The sequence below is a fragment of the Ischnura elegans genome, chromosome 7, assembly GCF_921293095.1.
Source record: "Ischnura elegans chromosome 7, ioIscEleg1.1, whole genome shotgun sequence".
Classification (NCBI taxonomy): domain Eukaryota; kingdom Metazoa; phylum Arthropoda; class Insecta; order Odonata; family Coenagrionidae; genus Ischnura; species Ischnura elegans.
The window spans coordinates 111,258,612-111,282,025 of NC_060252.1; the positions used below are offsets into that span (position 1 = coordinate 111,258,612).

General features: G+C 37.3%; 1 protein-coding gene across 2 annotated transcripts; it reads right to left on the reverse strand.

Annotated features, from left to right (window-relative positions):
• Positions 1-247: 247 nt before the first annotated feature.
• Positions 248-14,380, reverse strand: LOC124162430 (zinc finger CCHC domain-containing protein 10-like). 2 transcript variants are annotated; one of them, XR_006865558.1, is made up of 4 exons: positions 14,048-14,380; positions 13,770-13,946; positions 472-896; positions 248-344 (listed from the first exon to the last, which is right to left on the reverse strand). XR_006865558.1 is itself a non-coding variant. In XM_046538966.1 (3 exons), the coding sequence occupies exons 1-3, from the start codon at positions 14,086-14,088 to the stop codon at positions 566-568; spliced, it is 549 nt and encodes a 182-aa protein (XP_046394922.1). In that variant the 5' UTR covers positions 14,089-14,380; the 3' UTR covers positions 248-565. The 2 variants fall into 2 exon arrangements, 1 of the variants encoding a protein (XP_046394922.1); XM_046538966.1 differs by having other exon boundaries at positions 248-896.
• Between the last annotated feature and the right edge of the window lie 9,034 nt (positions 14,381-23,414).

The following is a 23,414-nucleotide window of genomic DNA, read 5'->3' on the forward strand; positions in this document are numbered from 1 at the left end:
GTGTTGCCAATAGCAGTCTTGTTCACTCATGCAACCTGATCCTCATGATGATGATCCTCATGAAGTACATAACACACTTTAACATGTGTGTATTATTTTCACTCATCAATTCCCGTGGGCCATACTCAGTTTAAATACACATTCAAGGTAAGAAACTAAGATTTAAAGACATCAATCAATCAATTCAATTAATAAAATAATCCTAATTTCATCTGACAAAAACAGCACCCCAAATAAAATCCTAAAATAATGGAAAATGAGAACTTTATTGGAGAGTAGCTAAAAGCATAATTTCATTGAATTGTCTATGTACATTGCTCAAAACCACTTACCACTTCCTGAAACTTAAGAGATAAAATTATAATCGAGTCAATATTTAAAAAAAATGACTAATGCAGAAATCCAATTGTACAAAATGAGTACATAATCCATATGATAAAAAAATCAAATGCATTTGAAAATTATACTCACTTATAGGTAAGCATGAGTACGCCAATGAGGTAATGTTCCTTTCGCATAATTGCCACGTGACAGCAAGTGCAAAATGGATTCCACGAGTTGAATTTTAAGTTTTAGTCCCAGGCCCACTCATTTTCACCACGTGACTTTTCATTCTGCCACCTCCTCTTGCATCACTGTCACTGGAAGACGACGACGATGAAGAAGAACTAGAAGAAGAGTCCGAGTCACTGGAATCGTCACTGCTCACCTCACTCGAGGACGACTCACTACTACTACTGGAGCTGCTGCTGCTGGAGCTACTGGAGCTGCTACTACTGCTGCTGGAGCCACTGCTGCCATCTGCACTGCTACTGCTGGAACTGCTGCTCGACCTGCGACGCTTCACCTTTTTCTTTGTCCTCACGACTTTCTCGACATTCTCCTTGGCCACCTTCCTGCAATCAAATATATGTACATGGATGAAGATATTTGATTCATTTTTACTGATATATTGCCCCTTAAGTATAGAAAAATAAATTTCAACAACTTCCAATCAATGAAAACAATGCATACTAATCAAAATAGTATAAATATAATACATAATGAACAGCAATTATAAAACAATTTGGGAAAATATTTGGCAACATACGTACAGAAATGAATTGTAAGGTCCGATAAATTTTAATTAACCAGTTTTTGAACATTTTAAGTGACTTCACTTCCTTAACCCTTTAACTCCCACCAGGCCGATATATCGGCCCTCGCTGGTTAAGCGAAAACTGCCAGGGGCCGATTTATTGGCCTGAATTACAGTAGAACCCCGTATTTGCGTTATCGGAATTTACGTTTTCCCGCAAATTGCAAGTTTTTTTCTGGGTCCCGTCATATTTCCTATCTCTCCAATGTAAATAGAACCCTGTATTTACGCCGTGTTCTTATCGTTTTCCCGCCATGTGCATCGCGACGTGCCGACTAAAAAAAAATATTTGCGTTCTAAAACAATTAATCGTGCATATCAGCCCATAAAAACTGTCTTTTGGCTTCCTTTCGCGCATTTTTATTTAAAAATCTAAGAGAGAGAGACGTAATGAGAACTATTTTCGGGAAGAATAGGGTTGTTCACCATATTTTTTTTATTTAAGAAATCGAAAGATCGTGCTTCAGAAGGAGCAATGACAATAATATTATGCTATTTTCTTAATTGTACATGTTTAGAGAAGGCTTTAAACAGTGACAAATTTTACGTTACGCCAAAAAGCCCTACTTCCATCTTGAATTGATGTGTGACGTCACAAGCCTGTAGATGCCCTACTGCAGTGTTGTTTAAGTGGCTCAGCAGGGTTATTCCACTTTTTTTCAAGATCTCCAGCGTCTGCCGCCAGATCAGTGTTTAAATAAAATCCAAATTTATCCTTTAATAAGAGTAATAATAAGCAAAATTACCCTTACTTGTACATATTTATTGCTCATCATATCATAAATAGCACTACAACGTACACATTTCACGAGTTGTCTTTTTGATACGAATTATTCGAATATATTCCGAATCAACTGATTCAATGAAAAACTTGACTCACAATAAATATAAAACACTAATAAAACATGATAATCGGTTTTCCAATCACTATGCACACGCTAAAAGAATTTGCACTCCTTGAAGCTCGAAAGATTCTCCACACCTCACTTCTCACTCATCACTAAGGACTTAGAATCAGTTTACGTTATTTCACATTGACATTTCGAGGACAATGAAATGAATAGGCTGAAACAAATAGCTAAACCGGTTATTGTAACATCAAAAAACTTCGAATTTCACTATTACTCTTACCCGTACTCTTACCGTAACCAAAATATGACCAAAACAAAAACAAACAACAGCGCAACGAAATTCGTGAAATGTAAACACTCGTGAATGCTCAAAATGAATAGGTAATAAAATCAAACGGAACATGGAAGCGAACAAACGATTGAAAATTAATATGCGTTCGATGTATCCCTAAAGCACAACTAGCTCAAATATGAAAAATATCCCCTAGGCAATAGTTAGATACCTTAGATCGAAATGTATAGGGTTGATTGAACTAGCATGGAAGAAATAAATAATTTCGTCGAAGCAGTTACATTCACAACTCACTTCACTCTTTACTTCATCGTCTATATGCAATCATTCACTTAGGGGTACATTAAGGGCAGAAATTGTGTTCACTTGCACTAGAAGCACAATGAAAGTTCACTGCACGTAGTTTCCTAGCAAATGCAGCAATACAAAACTTTCAATTCCTGTCAACGCTACATACATCGCCTGTCTAACTTGAAGAATGGATTTCATGTCGCCTTGATCCATCCGGAAGCTTCATGCACAACATAGGCCATTTCAAAATAAGGAATAACCTTGGCAAATGTCCAGTCGGCATGCAGAGTACTCAGCTTGGCATCGAGCGATCGAGGGTACAGGCCAGCCGTACAGGCTTGTGTCGTCATCACCTCTATTTCAAGATGGCCGACCGTTTTTGGCGGCGTTTAAAATTGTTCGAATTTTGATTGCTAATAATTCCATCATTACTTTTTCAACGCATCTGTCATTCATCCCAATCAAAATGAAATTACATCAGAAGTGATATACATTCGTTTTTTTAGACCGTTTTGATAGGCTTGAACAACCCTATTTGAATGTGGCGGGACAGAACGCCACTAACGTCGGAAAGTTGAACTACGTCATCTCGTTTTCTGTCAGCGGCGAAAAGATTCATGACATGAAAGTAGGTGTTTTGAGCAATCGAGCTATGTAATATTTATAATGCAAGAACTCCTGAAGGAATGTTGACAATAATCATGTAGTCGATAATTTGATACGAAAGTTTAAAAGGAAACCAGACGTGATGAAACGTGATAAATGCCGGAACTATAAAACTTGACCGACAACTGGGATCATTTGCGCTGACTTCATTCAACAGTTGCGTAGCAATTATGGGTTAATTAAATACTTTAAAAAAAACTTATTTAAACTTGAATTATCCCATTCAAATAGCAGTGTATCGCAAACTATTGTAACTTTCAAAAATTATAAAGTCGCAAGACAGTTTGTACTACGCACTTGATCGCCGAGGAGTAGTTCAGATACTCGTGTGTTGCAGAGTTACCCTCAATTCGTACAGGAAATAGAATTTATCCGGCTTGAAAATGGAAATTCGAGGTGAAAAACGGACATTTTTATTTGACGAGAAAATGAAAATTTTAGAGCTAGTCGATTCCCACACCGGAACCCGCATCGATTCAAACGCTGGCGAAGCAACTCGAATGTTGGGACTGGCAATCCGATCGGATTCCCAGTCTCAACATTCAATACCATGGTGAAAAATCGCGATGCCATTGTAAAATATGCAAACCAGTGCGGCCATTTATCAAAAAAGAGAATATGTGAAGAATTCCAGGTAAGAAGAAATAGAACGAATTCTAAAAGAGTAGTTTTTAGGTGCAAGATCATCAAATGTCCCTGCAAACGGTGTCATCTAAAGGCCTGTTTACATAGTACATTAACCCGTACAAGTTAATGTCTAAATTATGAACACGAAAATGCACCGTGTATTCACCCAACTTGCGCGTATGCATGAACAGAAAATAGAGCCTGTTCAAATTTGGTTCATGCATTCGTAGTCGGATTTAGGGGCAGGGGATGTGCCCCCCCGCCCAGATGCTTAAAAAATATGCAAGATTTTTAATACGGTCCGGTTATCATTGCGTTCCTTTTGTATAATGTGGTATCATTGTGCCCCCCCCCTCCAGAACAAAATACTGGATACGGCATTGCTTGTGCCCCCCAGAAAGAAATCCTGGATCCGCCTGATGTTCATCATTACGCTCGCTTTGTTTTGTGTATTACTAAAGGAGGCTTAGTCATTTAACTCAATAAGAATAACTTTGCTATAAAAATAAAGAGAATTTTTTAAAGTCATTGTTATATCTTGTTTTTAATCTCAATTAAGACAAGATCTTTTGCCTGTCAGGCCCTCTGTGCCCTTCCCAGAAAAAAATCCTGGATCTGCCCCTACCTACATTCGTACATGTCCCGTTCCGGTCCACAAAAATCATTCATGCAAGCAGAAATTAACTTGTATGTGTTAATGTATCGTGTAAACAGGCCCAAAGGCCCTTGAGAAAAAGTATTCCCCGCAAGATTGGGAATCGAAGATTCCACAGCATCTATAATGGTTGGTTGGATAGATTCAGAAATAGGTACACTCTTGTATATAAGATGGTGAGTGGTGAAAGCAAAGATGTTAACATAGAGACAGCAACTCAGTGGAAAGAATCTGAATATATTAGAGTTCTGGAAGGGTTACAGCCTAAAAGATGCTTTCAATGCAGACAAAACAGGATTAGTTTTCAATTTTTTGCTGCCAGCAAAATCACTGTGCTTCTGAGGGAAACAATGTTATGGAATAATGCTTAGTGAACAATTAAAAAATTAACATTTCAAAAGCCAGTATATGAATAAAAGTGAAAATTCTCTATTTCCCGCTATTTGCATTTTCCCGCAATTTACACTTTTTTTCTTGGGTCCCTAGAAAAGTGTAAATAAGGGGTTTTACTGTATTTCACTTTTTTTCGTGATTGTGGCCTTTTCAACTGCTGTAATTTATGTAAACCCCCATAATCTATCAACAGTTATAAGATATAAATATATCTTAAGAATTGAGAAAAAAATCTAGATGTATTAAATAAAATTAAGTAGCTGAAAAATTTTTAAATCTGAAATGCTGCTAATTCTGGAAAATAGCTTTGGCAGCCTTCGTACATCCCACCTGAAATGGGCTAGCAGTAAAAGGGTTAATATGTTAGGGTCATCATCATGTAGTACTTCCACCAAGTGACCGTTTTCATACAGTAATCCTGCCTTGAATTAAGTACCTTCCTCCTCAAGCATAATTTCAGTGCTTTTTTAAATTTTACTTTTTCGAGTCAGAATTATTTGGCAAAGTGATCCCCAAGTGAATTTTGACCTTTTCCTTTTCCAAGTCATCCAGCCCAGGTTCAAGGCCCCTAACTTTTAGCTGTACGTGCCATGTGGCACGGCCTACTACTCCTCCCTCATTTCAAGGGAAAATTCCTTGGAAGTTCTGCAGAGCTGAGCGAAGGCAGAACATCGAGACGCCCAAACTCATTAGTTCTCAATCAGGAAATTTTGGCGTCTGCATATTTACTTCATCAGAAACATTGAGCAATGGGGTGCTCTCATAAAATTAAAATGTCAATTTTTTTACATGTATAGATAAGTAAGTTAAAGTTATAAATGTTTGCAAAATATTACTTCATAATTCTCAATACTCTTGTTGCTACAGAGCTTCAAAGTTTGCGAAAATCACTGAATTCTTTCGCGCTACCAGAACGCCCTGTGACGTCAGAATGCGAGTACATAAACAGATTCGTTCCATGGCAATATCAAACAGTAACGACGATAACAAACAGCTAGGACGATACTGATTCATTACTTGAAGGAGGTGTCAAAAACAATTGCGAACAGTTGTAAAGATTTTACTGTGTACGTATTGCGCAATGGCTGACTCCGACTTCGCAAAGGTGTATTCTGGGCACATTATGAAGGTAGATTAATTCATGGTCGCTTATTTCTCCTACGGTAATAAGGATTTCTACAGTTTGAGTTATTTTGTATACATATTTCATGTGACTGATGATGAAATTAACATGTATTGCAATGAAAAAATAAATTTTACTGGGAAAAAGTACTGAGAGATAAATAGGTTTTTCTAAAACTGGGACAATAGTCTACTGGTACCACGTAAATGTATTGTTTACTGGACTCTGACGTCACGCTCAGCAAACATGGCAATGGGTCGTTTTGAGCGCAAGATTACTATGCAATTTTCAAAGTGGAATTTTACGAATAATACGCAGGTTAGAGAAGAACTGCTTTCACTATACTTATCAGTATATTGGATATTTTTTTATCGCATAATCATCTATTTTCAGTGGAATTCCCAATTGATTGAGTTAACAGAGGTTAGACTTGCCCTTAAATTTTCCAAAAAGATGAGCATTACGCTTACATTCTTAAAATATTCCATCATTATCATGGAACTAATGTTATTTCGAAGTCATAGAAATATTTGACTGTTCGCGTTTTCCACCGTTTAGGACCTCTGTCCGTGAGTCTCTGATTCGTAGCATGATACTTTACCCACTACACCACTGGAACGATTGCGTTTCAAGGTAGTTTCAATGCCCAATATGTCGGCTGTGTCCACTGATGTCATGACAAGAGTAAACTCCATTCTAGGAGTGTCATGGGCAAAGCATACTTAGGAGAATATGGCGAAAAATTCGTACCTGAATCTTTTGTGCCTTGTCATAATGCGAGGGGCATGATGATTTCCCCTGTATAAGGGATATATTGCTTTTAAAACTCCCGGTTTTATGAGAGCATTATGAGGGCAAAATTTTGGAAGACAAATAGTTCGTGAACTGGCCACTTTCAGACACCACTGAGCTTTACGTTAATTTTTTCCGCCACTGTACTTTAAATTTTAGAATTTTGATTTGACACACCCATAACTGTATTTTCTTAAAGTAGAATGCAAATCAACTCAAAAATAAGTTTTTTCTAAATATCCTAAAAACAAAACCTCCCTTCTCAAAAGACATACATACGAAACTGTGCATGCATTCTGAGATTGTAGAAAATGTCTCCATTAAAATATAAACACAGATGAAATTCGTGCGTAGGTTTCCGCAGCGTTGTTCACTATGAATGCTAATTTTCGGGTTCTCCAGCCGCGTCTATCATTTATGGTTGACAACAGTTTTGACCTTCGGCCTAAAGACGAAAGCAGGATGGCTTTCGAAACTGTTGTCAGCCATAAACGACAGACACGGCTGGAGAACACGAAAATTAGCCGTCATTATAAACACAGACTTCACTAGTCTGAAATTTGACATCATCAGCCTTATCTAAAACTACTTTGTGAACAAATGAGTTTTCCCCATTGAATTACATACAAAATCCTCATATTTTGGGAACCAAGCAAGACTACTATTTCCTCAAGGCCTGGTTACGTGATACATTAACACATACAAGTTAATGTCTAAATGTATGAACACGTGCATGAACACGAAAATGCAACGTTTAACCACCCAACTTGTGCGAACGCATGAACGGAAAATAGAACCTGTTCTAATTTGGTTCGTGCATTCGTACATGTTCTGTTTTGGTCCACAGAAGTCATTCATGCATACGAACATTAACTTATGCATGTTAATGTACTGTGTAACCAGGCCTTAAGGAAGAATGAAAAATGAAAAGACACAAGGGGGTAAGAAAGCAAATGAAATGAGTTGTATAATGAACAAAGGTCTTGGAAAGGAGTAGAGGTAGATGGGAGAGGGGGAATGACTAGCAATTATGAAGACCTAGTTGACACTGCAAACAGCATGCTTGAAGAAGCCATATGCATGCACACACACACTAACCTTGAATGGGAAAGTGGAATGTGGGGGGGACGTAGAAACACCCAATTGGTGGGACCTTGCGACAAAGTAAGGAGGCTTAGTGGGAGAGTAGTAGATGGGGATGACATGAAAATTGGCAATCAGTCATGAGGGTGCAGGAGCAGGGGGAGGTGAAGGCAGTGGGGAGGAACACACAGAGGAGGAGAAAAACAAATGGCACTGGAAAAATGAAAGGGAGACTAAGGCCTGTATTCTTAGTCAACCCTGTAGGGTCAACCGACCCTGGATACCTCATCAGCCCCTACATAAACCGATCTCGCCCTACATACACCAAATCAAGCCCTACATATGGCCGTTTTTGAAACTAAACGGGCCCTACTTGATGTAGGGTACCCGAACCAACCCTACACCCTACAAAAACATGGCGGCCAAATATTGTCTGCTGATCACTTGAATTAAAGAATCTACGTTGCAATGGATATTAAGGGAGACGAGCTCACACAAACCATTTTAAAATGTACAGTAACACAGTGGAAAGGTAATAATACTACCACTTTATAGCCACCAAGTTAAATTAAATAAATTATAAAATTGACTGATTCTAATAAGGACAATATAGCGGTATACATGAACCTTGTTTCTATGAATATATAGTAATATTTTTCACGTAGGTTTCCGCGGCGATGGTTTGATCTCTGCATTTCTCCAGGGTTTCGTTCCGCGTCAGCTTGTTTGTGGACTACTGTTTCGCTGGCTATCCTGCCAGCGTCTTCAGGTCGAAGGTGTCGGCTGTTGGTTTCTGCCTCGCTTATATACTGTAGGCTGGAAGGGAGCTGCGGTGTGATTGGCTGTCTGGCTGGGCGCTTCTCTCTGATTGGCTCTTTCTTTGATTACTCTTTTCCACGTGCTGTGAAGGAAGTATCCAAAGAAGGAAAAGAGTAATCAAAGAGAGAGCCAATCAGAGAGAAGCGCCTATTCAGAGAGCCAATCACAGTGCATCTCCCATCCAGCCTACGGGATATAAGCGAGGCACAAACCAACAGCCGACACTTTCGACCTAAAGACGCTGGCAGGATAGCTAGCAAAACTGTTGTCCACAAACAAGCTGACGCGGAACGAAACCCTGAAGATATGCAGAGATCAATATTTTTCACGTTTGGCACTTGGTATACTTTTGGGAAACCAATACTTCGTTTACGTACAACCATAGAAAACGTATTTTCATGCCACTATTTGCCATATAATAAACTTAACTACGGAAGGCGAAAGCGAACGACGAACCTTGATGATGCAATGTAAGTTCCCACTTCAATGATCATATTTGCTTTGTACTTAACAGGTAATCCCACGCTGTAAGGGGATTTCCGTTTTTGAGAATGTCCAGAGGTCATATTTGCACATATGTACATAAATCCAATCCTGATGAACATTGGCCAAGAATACATGTTTCACTAAAAATCTGTCACATAGTTTAAACAATGAATATAAAAAACAATATTGCACAATTTATTACAAGGGTCGTTCAATAAGTCTCTAGAAAAAGCTATAAAAAAATTATATTGGGTCAATTTTTTTATGTTTTCCATTATAATCTCCTTTCAGCTCTAAAAATTTTTGTTAGTATTTTTCCAAACATTTTAAGCCGTCCAAAAATTAAAATTTCAGGATATCCTCTGAGTAGGCATTGGTTTGGAATGTGATGACCTCCTCCTTAGATGTAAACCTTTGTCCGCAAAGCCATTTCTTCAAGTTGTGAAAATAGAAAAAGTCACTGGAGGCCAAATCTGGTGAATATGGTTAATTTATAAACAATTGAAACTTTAATTCTGTAATATTGACTATTACAACTGAAATGGAATGCAACCGTGCATTGTCTTGCTGAAGGATGAACATTTTCTGTTTCAAATAAGGACACTTTTCTTGATTTCTACTATCAACCGGTCCAATAACGACGCATAACACTCTCCTGTTATTGCTTTTCCCTTATCCAAGTAATCGTTGTAAATTATTCTCCAAAACATCATTGCCATGACCAGACCAACCCATTTCACCATCTTTAACTGCTTTGGACCCCGTTCATCCTAAAATTCCATTTTTAACCGGTTCTTTTGTCTCTGTAGTGTAATGATGAATCCATATTTCATCAAAAGTTATGTATCAACATGGAAAATCATCAAAATTGCGAACAAAAGTGCCAAACAGCCTTGGGAGCCCCAATTTTAAGATCAGAATTTGATGTGGCTGTAAGAGATCTTCGGATAAATAAAGCATCTGGATTTGATTATATTCTCGCAGAGCTAATTAAAAATGCTGGAGAAAAGACATTAAACCAGCTATACAAAATCATTAGTGAAATGAATTCGATAGTGGAGATACCAAAGGACTTTGAGAAAAACATTATAGTAATCCCAATTTCCAAGAGGAAAAGAGCAGAGAGCTGTGAAGATTTTACGACCATAAATAAGCCTGACAGCACATGTGTCGAAGATACTGACAAGGATCATCAACAGAAGAATTGAACAAAGAGCAGTGCAGGATCTTTTTTTACTTATCGTTGGTTCGAATATTGACATTATAGTGCACTACAAAATGCTTATTTTCCAGCTAACTAACAATGAAATAGAATCTGTTTGTGACACCATCACAAAAATATAACAGGTGCGATTGGAACAAAAAATTTGTCTGAGATATAATTAACATATCCAGCTAACATTTAGGATTAATATGTTAGAATAAGGTCGCAGAAGTTCCAGTGGCCCAATGAATAACCAAAAAATGAGCCTAGAAGAGAATTGCTCTCATAAAAATACACATAAAATAGATGTACAATCTTCAAGTATTTCAACAATTTAAGGCCTCAAGTCTTGTGAATATCCATGAGGCCTGAAGCCACAAAGTATTGCCTTCTAATGTAACACAGACACTAAATTAGAAGGCTCTTGTGACTTACAGTCCACACATTAAGTCTTCTGAATTCTCAGATAGGGCATTTTTAGTGACGATGTTATTGCTGAAGATCACAACGTAATAGTAAGGGCCTAGAGCTGAGGAAAAGAGTGATGAAATGCTATGTGTGGAGTGTTGTGTGGCTGTGAAAGGTGAACTTAGGGAAGAAGTGATAGGATTTTGAGATGTGGGTGTTGAGAAGGCAGCGTATAGTGAAGTGAGCCGATAAAGCGAGGAATGAGGAGATGCAGGAAAGAATTGGGGAGGAAAGAATATTATTGAGAACTATACAAAAGAGAAAGGGGAATTGGATTGGGCATATTTTAAGAGGGAAGGGGGATCTTATATAATTCTGTCGAGGGAACAGTGGAAGGTTAAAAGATGTGAATAAGAAGAAGGCTGAAGATGACAGATGAAGTGAGGCTTAAAAGAAGATATGAGGTAACCAAAGATGAGAACTAGGACAGGAGGAGATGGAGACAACTTTGGTGTTTGGGAGTGAGCAGAAAACAAGTCTTACTGCCGTTGAACTTCTGTGATATTTATTATAATATTAGCAAAATCAACGTGCTCCCCTAAGGGTAAATAACTTTGAGTTATACTTAAATTTCCTTCTTAAACTTCAATTAGTCTTCAAAAACCCATTGTCTATTTTGTTTACATTTCCACACTGTGGCCATGTGAACTGCAGTAGACTTTTCCTCAGCCTCCCTCATCCAACAGGCCATTTTACCAGACTTTCTACAGTCTGCATCCCGTTGCATGTGAACCCAGTTTGACTAGCATCCATGTTGAAACCATTTAGGAGCAACTCAATGGTTCTAATAAGTTGGGAAAGTTTACCCCCAGGCAACCCTGCCAGCAACGAGGTGGGCAAAGTTAGTGGGTGGAGGTGCAGCAATACCTGGCTAGGCTGCCAGCAGCTACGCACAAATGTATCAGTGGATTTCAGCTTTAAAGGAGTGATCAGCACGTTGCATAAAATAATTAGCAGCAAATCTTCACAACATCACACACTGCAGTTTTACTCATGAGTCTCTCCTTCACACAAATGGTAAAAATCATGCACAAAAACTGTTTTAAAAGGCTGTTTTACACTGGGCACGGAATTGCGCAGGTTAGAGCTGCATTAATATCTAAAATGGCCTGGAATTGCGCGAATGCACGAACGTAATTAGAACAGGGGCTGTTTTGCCGTCACGCATCCACGCATTCTCGCATGTGTTCTAGCAATTCACCGCTTTACACGATGCAATTTTGATTGCGCCTTCGCACATACGTCAGATTGTGCAATTCCGTGTACCGTGTAAAACTGTTTTGAAGACATGAGACTCATACTTGAGTAATGAGTGTGTGTGGTAACGTGCAAGCAATAATATTTAACACAATTAAAACACAGAATCGACAAAGAATTCTAAATAACGGAATAAAATACAAGATAGAAACGGCTTGCAGTCATTACAGGTAAAAGCTGTCATTGGTCATGACCTGAAGCACCCATCCCAAAAAGAAATCATTTTACATTACATATTTGTACCAAAATACTAAGGGTCAAAAAAATTCAGCAGAAAGATAACGAAGTGCTCAGCAATAGAAAAATGCAATTGGTTAATTGACCTGTCATTCTAATGTTTATGACCTGATGGAGCTAATGTAATGGGCTCTTTTCAAAACATCAAGGCATTATCTGCTTCAGATCAAACTGTTATGCTGAAATTTAAAAATTGTATGTCACTGTACATATGCTGCAAACTAGAACATAGTGTACAAATCAGCATTTATTTCACTCTATAGCAAAGTGGTATTTTTCTTATATTTTTCTAAGTATGTCAACTAACTCTGCATCTCATTTACTACCGAGAATGCAAAAAAATAGCCCCTTACACTAAGCTCAAAAATCTAAATCTCTAGTTATAAACAACATTTGATAAATTTTGAAATGAGGATTTAGCAAAACATTCCCAGAGGAAATATTAAAGAAATTATACACTGGACAAACACAAAAGAAAACAGCACAAAGTACCAATTTACTTTCTAATAAAATTTCTTTTATAGTAGTACCAGAAGTTCTAACATGAAAAAAAACACCTACAAGCCTTGTCTTATGGAAGCCACCTCAGAAATTGCCTATGCTGATTCAATTCAACCTATATATGGCTTCTGAGGCAAGTAATGAATGCATTTGCCTCACTTTAATATGAAAGGCATGCTAATCATGGTTTCTCTGATTCTGATCATTAGTATATCGAATCTTTTCCGTCGAATGCAAACGTTCAAACTACCGTAACTACAATACATGAGGGATGAACAGGGTGGGGGAAAATCCAAATGCCTTGGAACCACAAACGCATCCGTAACTGCTTTCATCAATAAGAATTAAAACATTAATGAATTTCTTCAGTGACATATGCCATCCCCCAACATTGAAGATGCAGAAAACAACTTCGATACAATTTTCATATGCTTTGTGTGTTTTCATCAAGGATTTAATCGAGGTGCCACCGAAAATTATGTTTTTTTGTATTCTCCACTAAAAAAAGAATTCGTAAGCACATCATACACGTCTAGTATTACCTTCTAACGAGGCGACCTTGTGATTTATCCGAGGAAATATTGCAAGTGTCTTAATATCTCCCAAAAAGCTAATTGATAATTTATAAACCATGACAATGATGTAACCACCAGCCCACAGGAAAAATTGACACATTTAGCAAATGATTGCCAAAGCAGAAACTGTAGACGCGAGCTTAGATGTACACGAAATGAATCACTTCCTCTACCAATTCCAATTAAGTTTCAATCGTTTCAATTTATTTCTTTTAGGGTGAAAGCTATCCTCTGGTGGTTTAAAATACTAATTGAAAAACAGATTATTTCTTTGATGAATGAAAATACAACCTATGAGCTGAAATACTTACGGTTTCCCTGCCATTGATGATGAGCCTTCAGGGACCTCTTCCAAGGCCTTGATACGCTTCTTCAACTGCACTGTCCTTGATGAACGATGAAGATATTTCCTTTTCCCGGTGCATTCATAGGTCCAATGGCCATACTCAAGGCATTTTTGACATCGAACGCCTTGAGGATACGCAGCACTGACATTTGGAATCATTTACAAAAGGGGAGAAGAAGGAGGAGATTATAACTGATGAATTCCTACGTGAATAAGAAACAACTCAAGGTAATTTTAACTTACTTTTTCTTGTCGATAATTTTATTCGTGGAACCGACAGTCATTTCGCCCGTCAATAAAGGTTTACTTAGCAAATTACGCCAAAATAATTGCTAAAATATTCACTAATTACCCCTGATGATTGAATCACGACTCCAACCAAAGGTTGATATATCATTAGTTATGCGCCGTGAGGATGTTGCGCATTGACGGCACACGAATTAAAAAGGTATACCTTCTTTCTCAGATCAATGATCAGCAAAAAGAGTCAACCACAATCATAAAATTATAACAGAAATTGCACAAGTAGTCTGTGGATACCGCCGAGACGTCATGGTAAAACAAAGGAATGAATCGAAAATCTAATGATAGAAACAGCCTGCCAAGGCCCTGAAAGAAGTATAGGCCGCCGGCTTACCTAATGTTGTGGATAAGACACCGCGTGAAGACCTGGGGCGCTAGTGAAAATTCATCAAGTTCAGCATCCTATTCGATATCCTTCATGCTATTACCAACATAATCCTTTTAGTGTGAATTACTTTTCATTGGCAAAATAAAGAGCAGTGCAGCGGAAGAAACATATTTTAATATTGTGTAATGTTATCTGCGGATACATATGAACGATATTTTATACGGATTAATGCATATTGTGCAAAAGTAACCTACGCCACTGTACTATGCGAACATTGTACAGTTGCTTTACCTGCCTATGTTTTTGTTGACAGAAACATTCGTTTTGCTCGAGGTATTACCAGTATTACTCAGTTATCTCGTTATCTGGACAATTAAAACATGAAAATAAGTGGAAATAATTATGGATGTTCGATATTTGAGTAAGGAAGGATGTGCCCTTGAATTGAATTTCTATCATGTTGAGGTGTGAATGTTGGACGTGGTCAACTCTATGGAATAGGTAATTATTTTAATTAAATTCTATGACTAGAACCTCTTTGATTGTGCACCTTATCCCATTTGCTTTTTTTCTTCATAGTGTAATATATGCTATTATTCATCAATCACATATAGCATGAGACATTGGACGTGTATGGTGTATTTTGTTAAGTGAAAATTGGCGTATTCTATTGAAAAAAGCTCTTCAATTTCTATCACGTTGAGGTGTGAATGTTGGATAAAGATCAACTCAATGAAATAGGTAAGAACTCTAATTACATTCTATGAATATGACCTCTTCGAATGGGAACCTATCTTATTTTTTTTCATCACAGTGAAATTTATGCTATAATTCATCAGTCGCGTATAGCATGAGACATTGGCTTTGTATGCTGGACATGGTTAAGTGAATATTGGCAAGATCTGTTGTAAAATGCTCTTGGATTTCTATCATGTTGGGGTGTGATTTTTGGATAAATTTCAACGCAATGGAATAGGTAATGATCTTTGAAATTTAATTTTACGATTACATCCCCTTTGATCTGAACTGGAGTCTTTCTCTAGTAGAACTTTTTTTCTTCGCTGTGTAGTCAATGGTTTCATTCATTATCCTCTTCTATCGTGAGACATTGGATTTGTATGATTGAGGTTCTGAACTGTTGGGTGCCCTTTACTGTTGAAAAATCGTAATTTTAATATTGTTCAAAAGTGGTACACCCATAGCTGGTTCTGATACTAAATATCTACCAAATTTTAAAATTGATATAAGTTTCTTTATGGAATAAGAATTCTTATGTTTGGAAAAACTGGCTCATACATTAATGGTGTTGTTTCAGCTATACTTGTGGCAGTCCTAATGGAGCTAGAGAGCTGGTTGCCTAATGGAGGCCATGTTGCAGGTTATTTTATGCTTATTCCAGTTTTACAGATCACATTAAATGATCTAGTCTGAGTAAGGTTACAGTAATGAACTGAATTTTACAGTCAGAGTGGAACATGTTAAATTTAAATTTACTTCAAGGGAGTCTTGCAAAGTTTTAGGTGTAACAGTTTCTCAAGGGCAATATTCAGAATTATGTACGTATGTTTCAATCAATTGGTGATCAGTTGAAATGCTATTTTACACTGCATTGCTTGTTATTACTTAAGTTATTTTCTATGCCACATTTTGCTTGGCATTGTCACTCATTCATTTTATGATTTGTTGAGTTGAATATTCACAAGTGGGGTGTGGCCACTCAGTCCAGCTAATAATTAAGCTCATAAATGAATCACTCAACAGATTTGATCATCATCATGACATAATGTAATAGCTTAGCCATGTGGTACTTAATTTTATCTTCAATAAAAATGTAAGGAAAAAGTCTCACCAACAGAGAAACAAGATAGTCGTTCATTATCTGGTTGTAGATTAAGTCTTGTGAAGTACGGACTCAGAAAGCCTCAGATAGGCCCTTAGTCATGTGCATCTATTTTATCATCAGAGGTTCTATTGCATTATGTCTCAAACTCCTAAGTTATGACTTAATTTAGATGTTCCACCTGTCAAAAGAATATTCTTTAAATGTCGAGAGTCATCAAATTTGAAACATCTCACTCTCCAAATTTTCAAGTTCCCCCACTTTAGGTGTTTCTGAATAGGCACTTGTCCATTTTATTTATGTCAACTCAAGCTGATTTTTTAATTCAGTTGACATTTTTTTTCATTTGAACCTTGACTTCCAGCCTGAAGAAGCAGACTGGAATGCCTGCTATACATGCCATCTTCAGATGGATAAATACAGCAGAGAACTTGAAAGAATGTTGCATAACCCTTCTGCAAAACTTTCTATCTAATACTTGTATCTCACTGGAAATAGTGTACAAAATGTTGGTATATGACACCTTTCCCATCTCTGCAGCTCAATTAAGACAGCACAAAGAGTGATGAAAAATATTTGTTCTCCCTTTTTTGTCAGTTTATGAAAATATTACTTAGCCATATTTCTGTAACTGCTTCAGATAAAAAATTGAAAATTTGGTAATTATTGCTCCAGCACTTGCAATCATCGTAACAAATTTCCACAAAATCTAAAATGGTGAGGTAAACACTTTATTTTGCATTGATATGGAATGGCTCGTGTTGAACTTGATGGAATTGACTATGTACTTTGATATTCATATCTATGGCCATCTCTCTTTTACCAGGTAACATATTGTCATTTATCTTTTTTTTTACCTTGACAGTATCTGAATTGATGTCATTCATCACCCAAGTACAATGTGAAACCTTAGATCAGGATAATGGAGCAGTTAAACTGATGAATGGGATTGAATATTGAAAAATTCCATTGGATTTCTAACATTCCAAGGCATGGAGCTTAGAGGTATGTAATCAACTTGATGGGATTGCTAATGTACTTTCGCATTCATCTTTATGAGTACCTGCTTTTTATTGGGTGACATATTTTTATATATTTTTTGTTTGCTCTGACAGTATCTTGAAACTGAAGTTGCTGAAGTGGTTCAACCTGCAGATTTCTCCTGCGGCAATGGACATGGAAATGAAGCTTTGCTCTTAACCAAATTAATAACCTTGATAGGAAAATATGCAAAAGTAAAATTTTTGACATTGCCATGGTGTACATCTAAGGTATTCCTTATCTTTGCCTACAGGCCATCTTATAGTCAGTGTTTTTATATCAATGGTGTAGCTGTATGTATTTGGAATTACAATGATGCGTAACCAATTGGGATCATGACCACTTAATTGTGCCATTAGATTTTTAAGAAATCTTTGTATTTCATTTACATTTTTATTTATTATGTTATGCAGTGCCATACAAAGTGTTTTTGGGGTAAAAAAGCATTTAAGGGTGCGATTCATAGAGACACTAAAATTCCTCACTTTACAAAGTCTCTTTACGGTAAAGTGAGAGTTTAGCTAAAGTTCACTTCAAAGGCATCCCCAGGATCTCACTTTATAAAGTGGAACTGTAGCTGCTTAAGTCTCGATCAGGCATTGAAATTTTGAGTGTTGGCAATGAACGCTTCATAAAGGTTAACAAAAAGTTGACTCAGGATATGAATTGCTAAGTTGTTTACAGGTTTTTGGGGACTAGGTTTCCATGTTGTATTGTGCAAAGATTTTATTAAGCTACATTTTCTCGTTCTCTCATTTTGTGTGCAGATGTAAATTAATACTGCGTTGTCCGAAGCTTTTCCCCACTAACTTTTTTGTATGATAATGACTGAGTTAGGTGAATAAAAGCTCACTTTTAATTAGCTTCCTGCATTGGAAATGCACTTCGATGTTTTCAGCAAAGTAAAGATACAAATGCTGATATTTTCACATCATTTTATGATAATCTTGCCTGTTTAACTGCACACGGTTGTTTGGACTACATGTTAGTCGAAGTTTGATGGTATAAGTTCATTGAAGGTGGGTGAAATAGTGAAATTCTCTCACGTTAACTTGAAACTGTAGTAATCAATTTGAAGATTTTCCAATCAGTGGTTGTCTCAGGTGGACGCATATTTTGAAGTAGGTATTGGTGTTTATTGAATTTTTTTGTTCTTACCAGTATTTTAATTCTTGGGATGTTGATGTATGGGGCTGTATGTATATACATCCTCGATAAAATATTGCTTAGCTGCAGATAATATGACTATGAAGGAAAGTATGTTTTACTTATTTATTGCTGCCTTTCATGGCAAGATACTATTTCATCATTGTAAACATTCAAATGACTAATCGAAAAACGAAACAAAAACTCTCTAGTTTCAAAATGACAGAAACAAGAAAATGTTAACATAATATGGAGGCATGTGGAAAGAGTACATAAAGCAATTATGGAATGAAAACGCTTAAAATACAATGAAACGTTTAGAAAATAGCATTTGGTTTGCCAAACGATATGAAAATCAAGTCTGCTTAAGAGGACCATTGGCTCCAATATAAACAGAAATTTGCTATCATTTCTAGGGGGGAAATTCTAGAATATAAACACATGCATAACCTAAGAACATAATTAGCTTGTTTTAAAAATCAACACAAATTATGCCAACCTATTCAACCACTTACTGTGCTGTAATTATCACATAATCGTAAAAATGTCCTAGGTAGTATAACAACTAATAGAGTTCAACTGCAGAAGTAATGGGTCATCTCCAGCAATACTGACTCGATATATTTTCCGGAAAGAGAGACACATTACGTGTCTGGTTATTTCTTGAAATATGCCTGTCTTCTGCTGAGTCTCACCAAAGAATTAATTCCTATTAATTTCCGTAACCCAAATATCTTCATATTTCAACTTCAAAAGCAGCCATATTTATTCATCCGTAAAGCACACTTTACCCTAAGTGAGCTCCGGTTGGGCACTTTACGGTAAAGTGACAATTCTGCCATTTTTCTTCTAAAGTGGTGTTTATGAAACAGAGAAAGCAGACTTTAGCCTGGCTAAAGTAGACTTTAGCCCAGCTAATGTATACTTTAGCTTAAAGTGCCGTCTACGAATAGCACCCTTAGGGATTCATTTCATTATTAATGTTGAGGTGCAGTTCTCAAACTTTTCTGATGCACATTTGATTGTTACTTCACATTTGTGGATATAATCCCATCTTTTTGTATAATTGTTTTGCATCATTTTATTGTTCTGTGTCAAAGGCTACTGCAGTGTGATCACAATGTAATATGCAAGAAATCTTAATAAATGTGCTTTGTATTACTCAATTATTTTTTTTAGTGTTTTCACCCTAGCGAACCGTAATGGATATCAACTATGATAACGGGTCATTGGCCCGAGTTTTTAATAAGTAGTAATATTGGTAATCCCATGGAAAGGGGGGCGGGGAAAAAGGCTGTTCAATTTGAATTTCGCGCTCTAGCATAGCCGAAGTTACTTTTTTGGCCGCTGCAAAAGTAGGATGGCGCTACAGTAGGCGGCCAAAACTTGCTACGTCATTTTTAACACGTACATACACATCTTTCTAGAGTATATAATCTTTGCAGCCTGCCTTGGACTAATCGGCACAGGTAGCGCCAGCGGGTAGCGCTGTCCACCATAGTTGTTTTTTGTTTCATGGCCAGTATGACGTTTAGGAAAATATGTGTTTACCTGCCAGAATAGGTACTTTTTTTACCACTCAATAACAATTTTTATGATTAAGGGATCGAAAAAAAGTTTTATCGACAAATTTAGTCGCTATTGATTGATTTTTCCAATGAATTACCAGAAGTCACGTGACTAAACAGGCCACTGAACACGAGAAGCGCGTAAAACGATTTTTACTAATGCTAATGAAATTATTTTTCGCCTTTCAATGATAATATTTAAATTTCTAAAACATCCATCCATGAAAATAAAATGGGCATTTAAGCATTTTATTATTACCAGAAGACAAATTTTCATGCCGATTAATTATACCGCAGTCGCAGTCTAAACTAAACTTCAAGTTATGCCTATTTTCATTTGATGACGTCAGGTTCTATCCTTTGACTATAATTTTAGGACTATACACTGCGATTTTCACTCAATCGGAAGAAAAAATACATAATTTTCAATGTTCCTCTTCTTCTGCACTATTTTTACAAACCGAATTAATGCTTCCCCAGATTCACATTCAGACTCCAAAAATCACAGTATTGGACTTTTGCAAAGTGAGTTTCAGCATAGAGGTCAATATTTGGGTTTTTTCTTCACATTTTCCTATACTATTAAACATCATCTTGAGATACCAGAAATTGCCCGAGTGCCAGGAACAAACCTTTTCGAACCATTAAAACCTTTTCAGAAAAAATAATAAATGATGAATAACTTGATAGAGTGAGGAGTAATTTTCATCAATGGGAAAAAATACTTTCAATCTCAAATGTGAGAGTAGCCGAAAATGTTTGTTCCTGGCACTCAGGCAATTTCTAGTATCTCAAGATGAATGCTTAACAGTAGAAGATGAAGTGAAGGAAAAGCCCAAGTGTCTGTGCTATCCATCATGGTCAAAGAAAACTCTCTTTGCAATTGTCTGTTGCTGTGATTTTTGGAGTCTGATTATGAGTCAAATACGTAGGATATCTTTTGCACCCTCAGAAACTTTCAAAAGATGCAAATATAAAATTATGATAAGAATGGTATTAATATGAAATTTGAACCATTGAAACGGTAGAAGAATGGTGGTAACAGAAAATAAAAATAAATACTCAAGCCCAAAATTTGTAATTTTTTGGTTTCAAAGGAAGATTTCACATCAGAGGAGTTTCATATTAATGAGAAAAACTCAATGGAACACCTGTTGAAAAATGTAAATAGGGTACACTCCAGATCAAAAGAAAATTGAAAAATGAAGTACCTATTACACCAAAGAAATGTGAATTTAACTCCATATCATCAAAGTGATCACACCTTCTTCATTGCTACCTTCTACATTGCTGTGCAGAAAGACTGAGCAGTCCATTTGTTAATAGCAGCAAAGGACTTGGGTGTCCAGTGCCTCAGCCAGGGGGGGGGGGGTTTGGGGGGTAAAACCACCCCTGGGAGCTCAGTTTAAACTTCATGTTTGATCCATTTCACTAAATAGGATTAACATTACTAATAGAATAGTGAAAGGATTTATAAACATCCCTCAGAAAGCCGTAAAACACACCATTATGAGCTATTTATCTTAATTTTTTTCTGGGGGAGTACACTGCGCTCTTCCTGCTTACCCTAATGGATATTGCATGCCCCTCAGTATCCGTTGCACCTACAACCTCCCCTAGCCTTAATTCCCAGCTGCACCCTTGTGGGTGTCAACTAATCGAGAAGCTGGAAATAGCATTTATATACAATGTTATGAATCTGCAACTCACATAGTTAATTAACTGAATCCATATAGTAGAAGCTTATGCTAGAACATATGATGAGAAAAAAAATATTTTCCATATCACAGGGCTGCATATCTAAAAAAAAGACAAGTGTTTCATGCTTTTTTTTTCTTATACAACTTTAATGTGCTGTAATTTTCACGTTAACCATTAGTTAAGGACATTTTGTTCCATATGATAGCATACCTTACTGTAAATAAGAAAAAAGGTATCCAACTATCCTAATCATTTTAAGTGACTGTTGAATTAAGAGAGCTTACATTGTTTTCTCTCGAATCATGGTAAAAATCACGCAATATCGCTCGCTTTCTGTTATTATTAAATAATAAATATATGTTCACTTATGCATGCATGTTTATTTACACACATGAATGTAATGGTTTAAAATACAGTAGTTACCTTTCATTTCCGAAGGATATGAAAAAATGGTGCCATTCACTGAAACCCTTTCCCTTGGGCTACAACCTTGTCGCGGTGATAAGGCTTGCATGTTCCTATGACCCCTAGAGCTGCACTGGTGGGATTAATTCTAAATTATTCCCTGTAGGGCCACCCATGCCAGATAGGTCGAAGGGTAGGAGCCAGACGAAAGGTAGTCTACGTGATGGTGTCATGTGAAAAACACTGTTGGAATGGAAGTGGGAAACCCTACCAACTATCTCTTCCCTGAAAACATGGAGTACAACCAAATGAGCCTCAGAATCTCATTGACCGGGACCCACCCGTCCCGGTGTCGGGCACAGCAGCGAGGTCGGCAAGGTCCTCGGGGTCGTCAACATGCAAAATTCTTGCAGAGACTTATCATCATCAGCAGCAGCATCAATGAAGAGAGAAGAAAGGAAGACCAAGAAGATGGAGAAGAAGAAGTTGGCTGTAAATGTGGGGACGTGGAATATGAGGGCGGGGAAGTTAGAAAATATCAAAAGAGAAATGGATAAAGGGAGTATAGATATCTTAGGATTATGCGAGGTGAGGTGGAGGGATGGCGGGGACTATTGGAGTGATGGGTATAGGGTTATATATAGTGGAGGGGAGGAAAGCCAGCGAGGGGTAGCTTTAGTATTAAACGGGAAGATGGGTAAGTGTGTGGTAGGTATAGACCAGGTAAGCGATAGGATTCAGGTGGTAGAAATTGAGGCACGGCCCACCAACCTTGTGGTGGTCCAAGTTTACATGCCCACTAGCAATCATAGGGAGGAAGAAGTAGATAAGGTGTATGAACAGCTCGAGGAAATAATTAGAGATACACCGGGTAGGAAAAATCTGGTAGTGATGGGGGACTGGAACGCTTCAGTCGGGGAAAGGAGGGATGGAAACAAAAAAGGAGAATTTGGATTAGGAATTTGGAACGACAGGGGTTAGAAAGCAGCAGAATTTTGCAGGAGAAACAAGTTATTCATCACAAACACGTGGTTCAATCATCATAAAGGGCGAAGGTACACATAGAAAAGTCCAGGGGATGTGGGGAGATATCAAATAGACTACATTATGGTAAGACAGAGGTTTAGGGATGGTGTTAAAAACTTGCGCAGCTTCCCAGCAGCAGATGCGGATTCAGACCATAACCTATTACTTATGAAATGCAACGTAAGATTCAAAAGACTTATGAAAGTTAGGAAGGTGAATAAATGGAACGTAGAAGCCCTGAAGAGGAGTATG

What these genes read in the sequence shown, in the direction of transcription:
- LOC124162430 (XM_046538966.1), bottom strand. Translation starts at nt 14,088, where the DNA reads ATGACTGTCGGTTCCACGAATAAAATTATCGACAAGAAAAA. An exon ending in AAAATTATCGACAAGAAAAA is followed by an intron (nt 13,947 to 14,047) that starts GTAAGTTAAAAT and finishes TCCAAATGTCAG; the next exon opens with TGCTGCGTATCCTCAAGGCG. An exon ending in TCATCAATGGCAGGGAAACC is followed by an intron (nt 897 to 13,769) that starts GTAAGTATTTCA and finishes ATTTGATTGCAG; the next exon opens with GAAGGTGGCCAAGGAGAATG.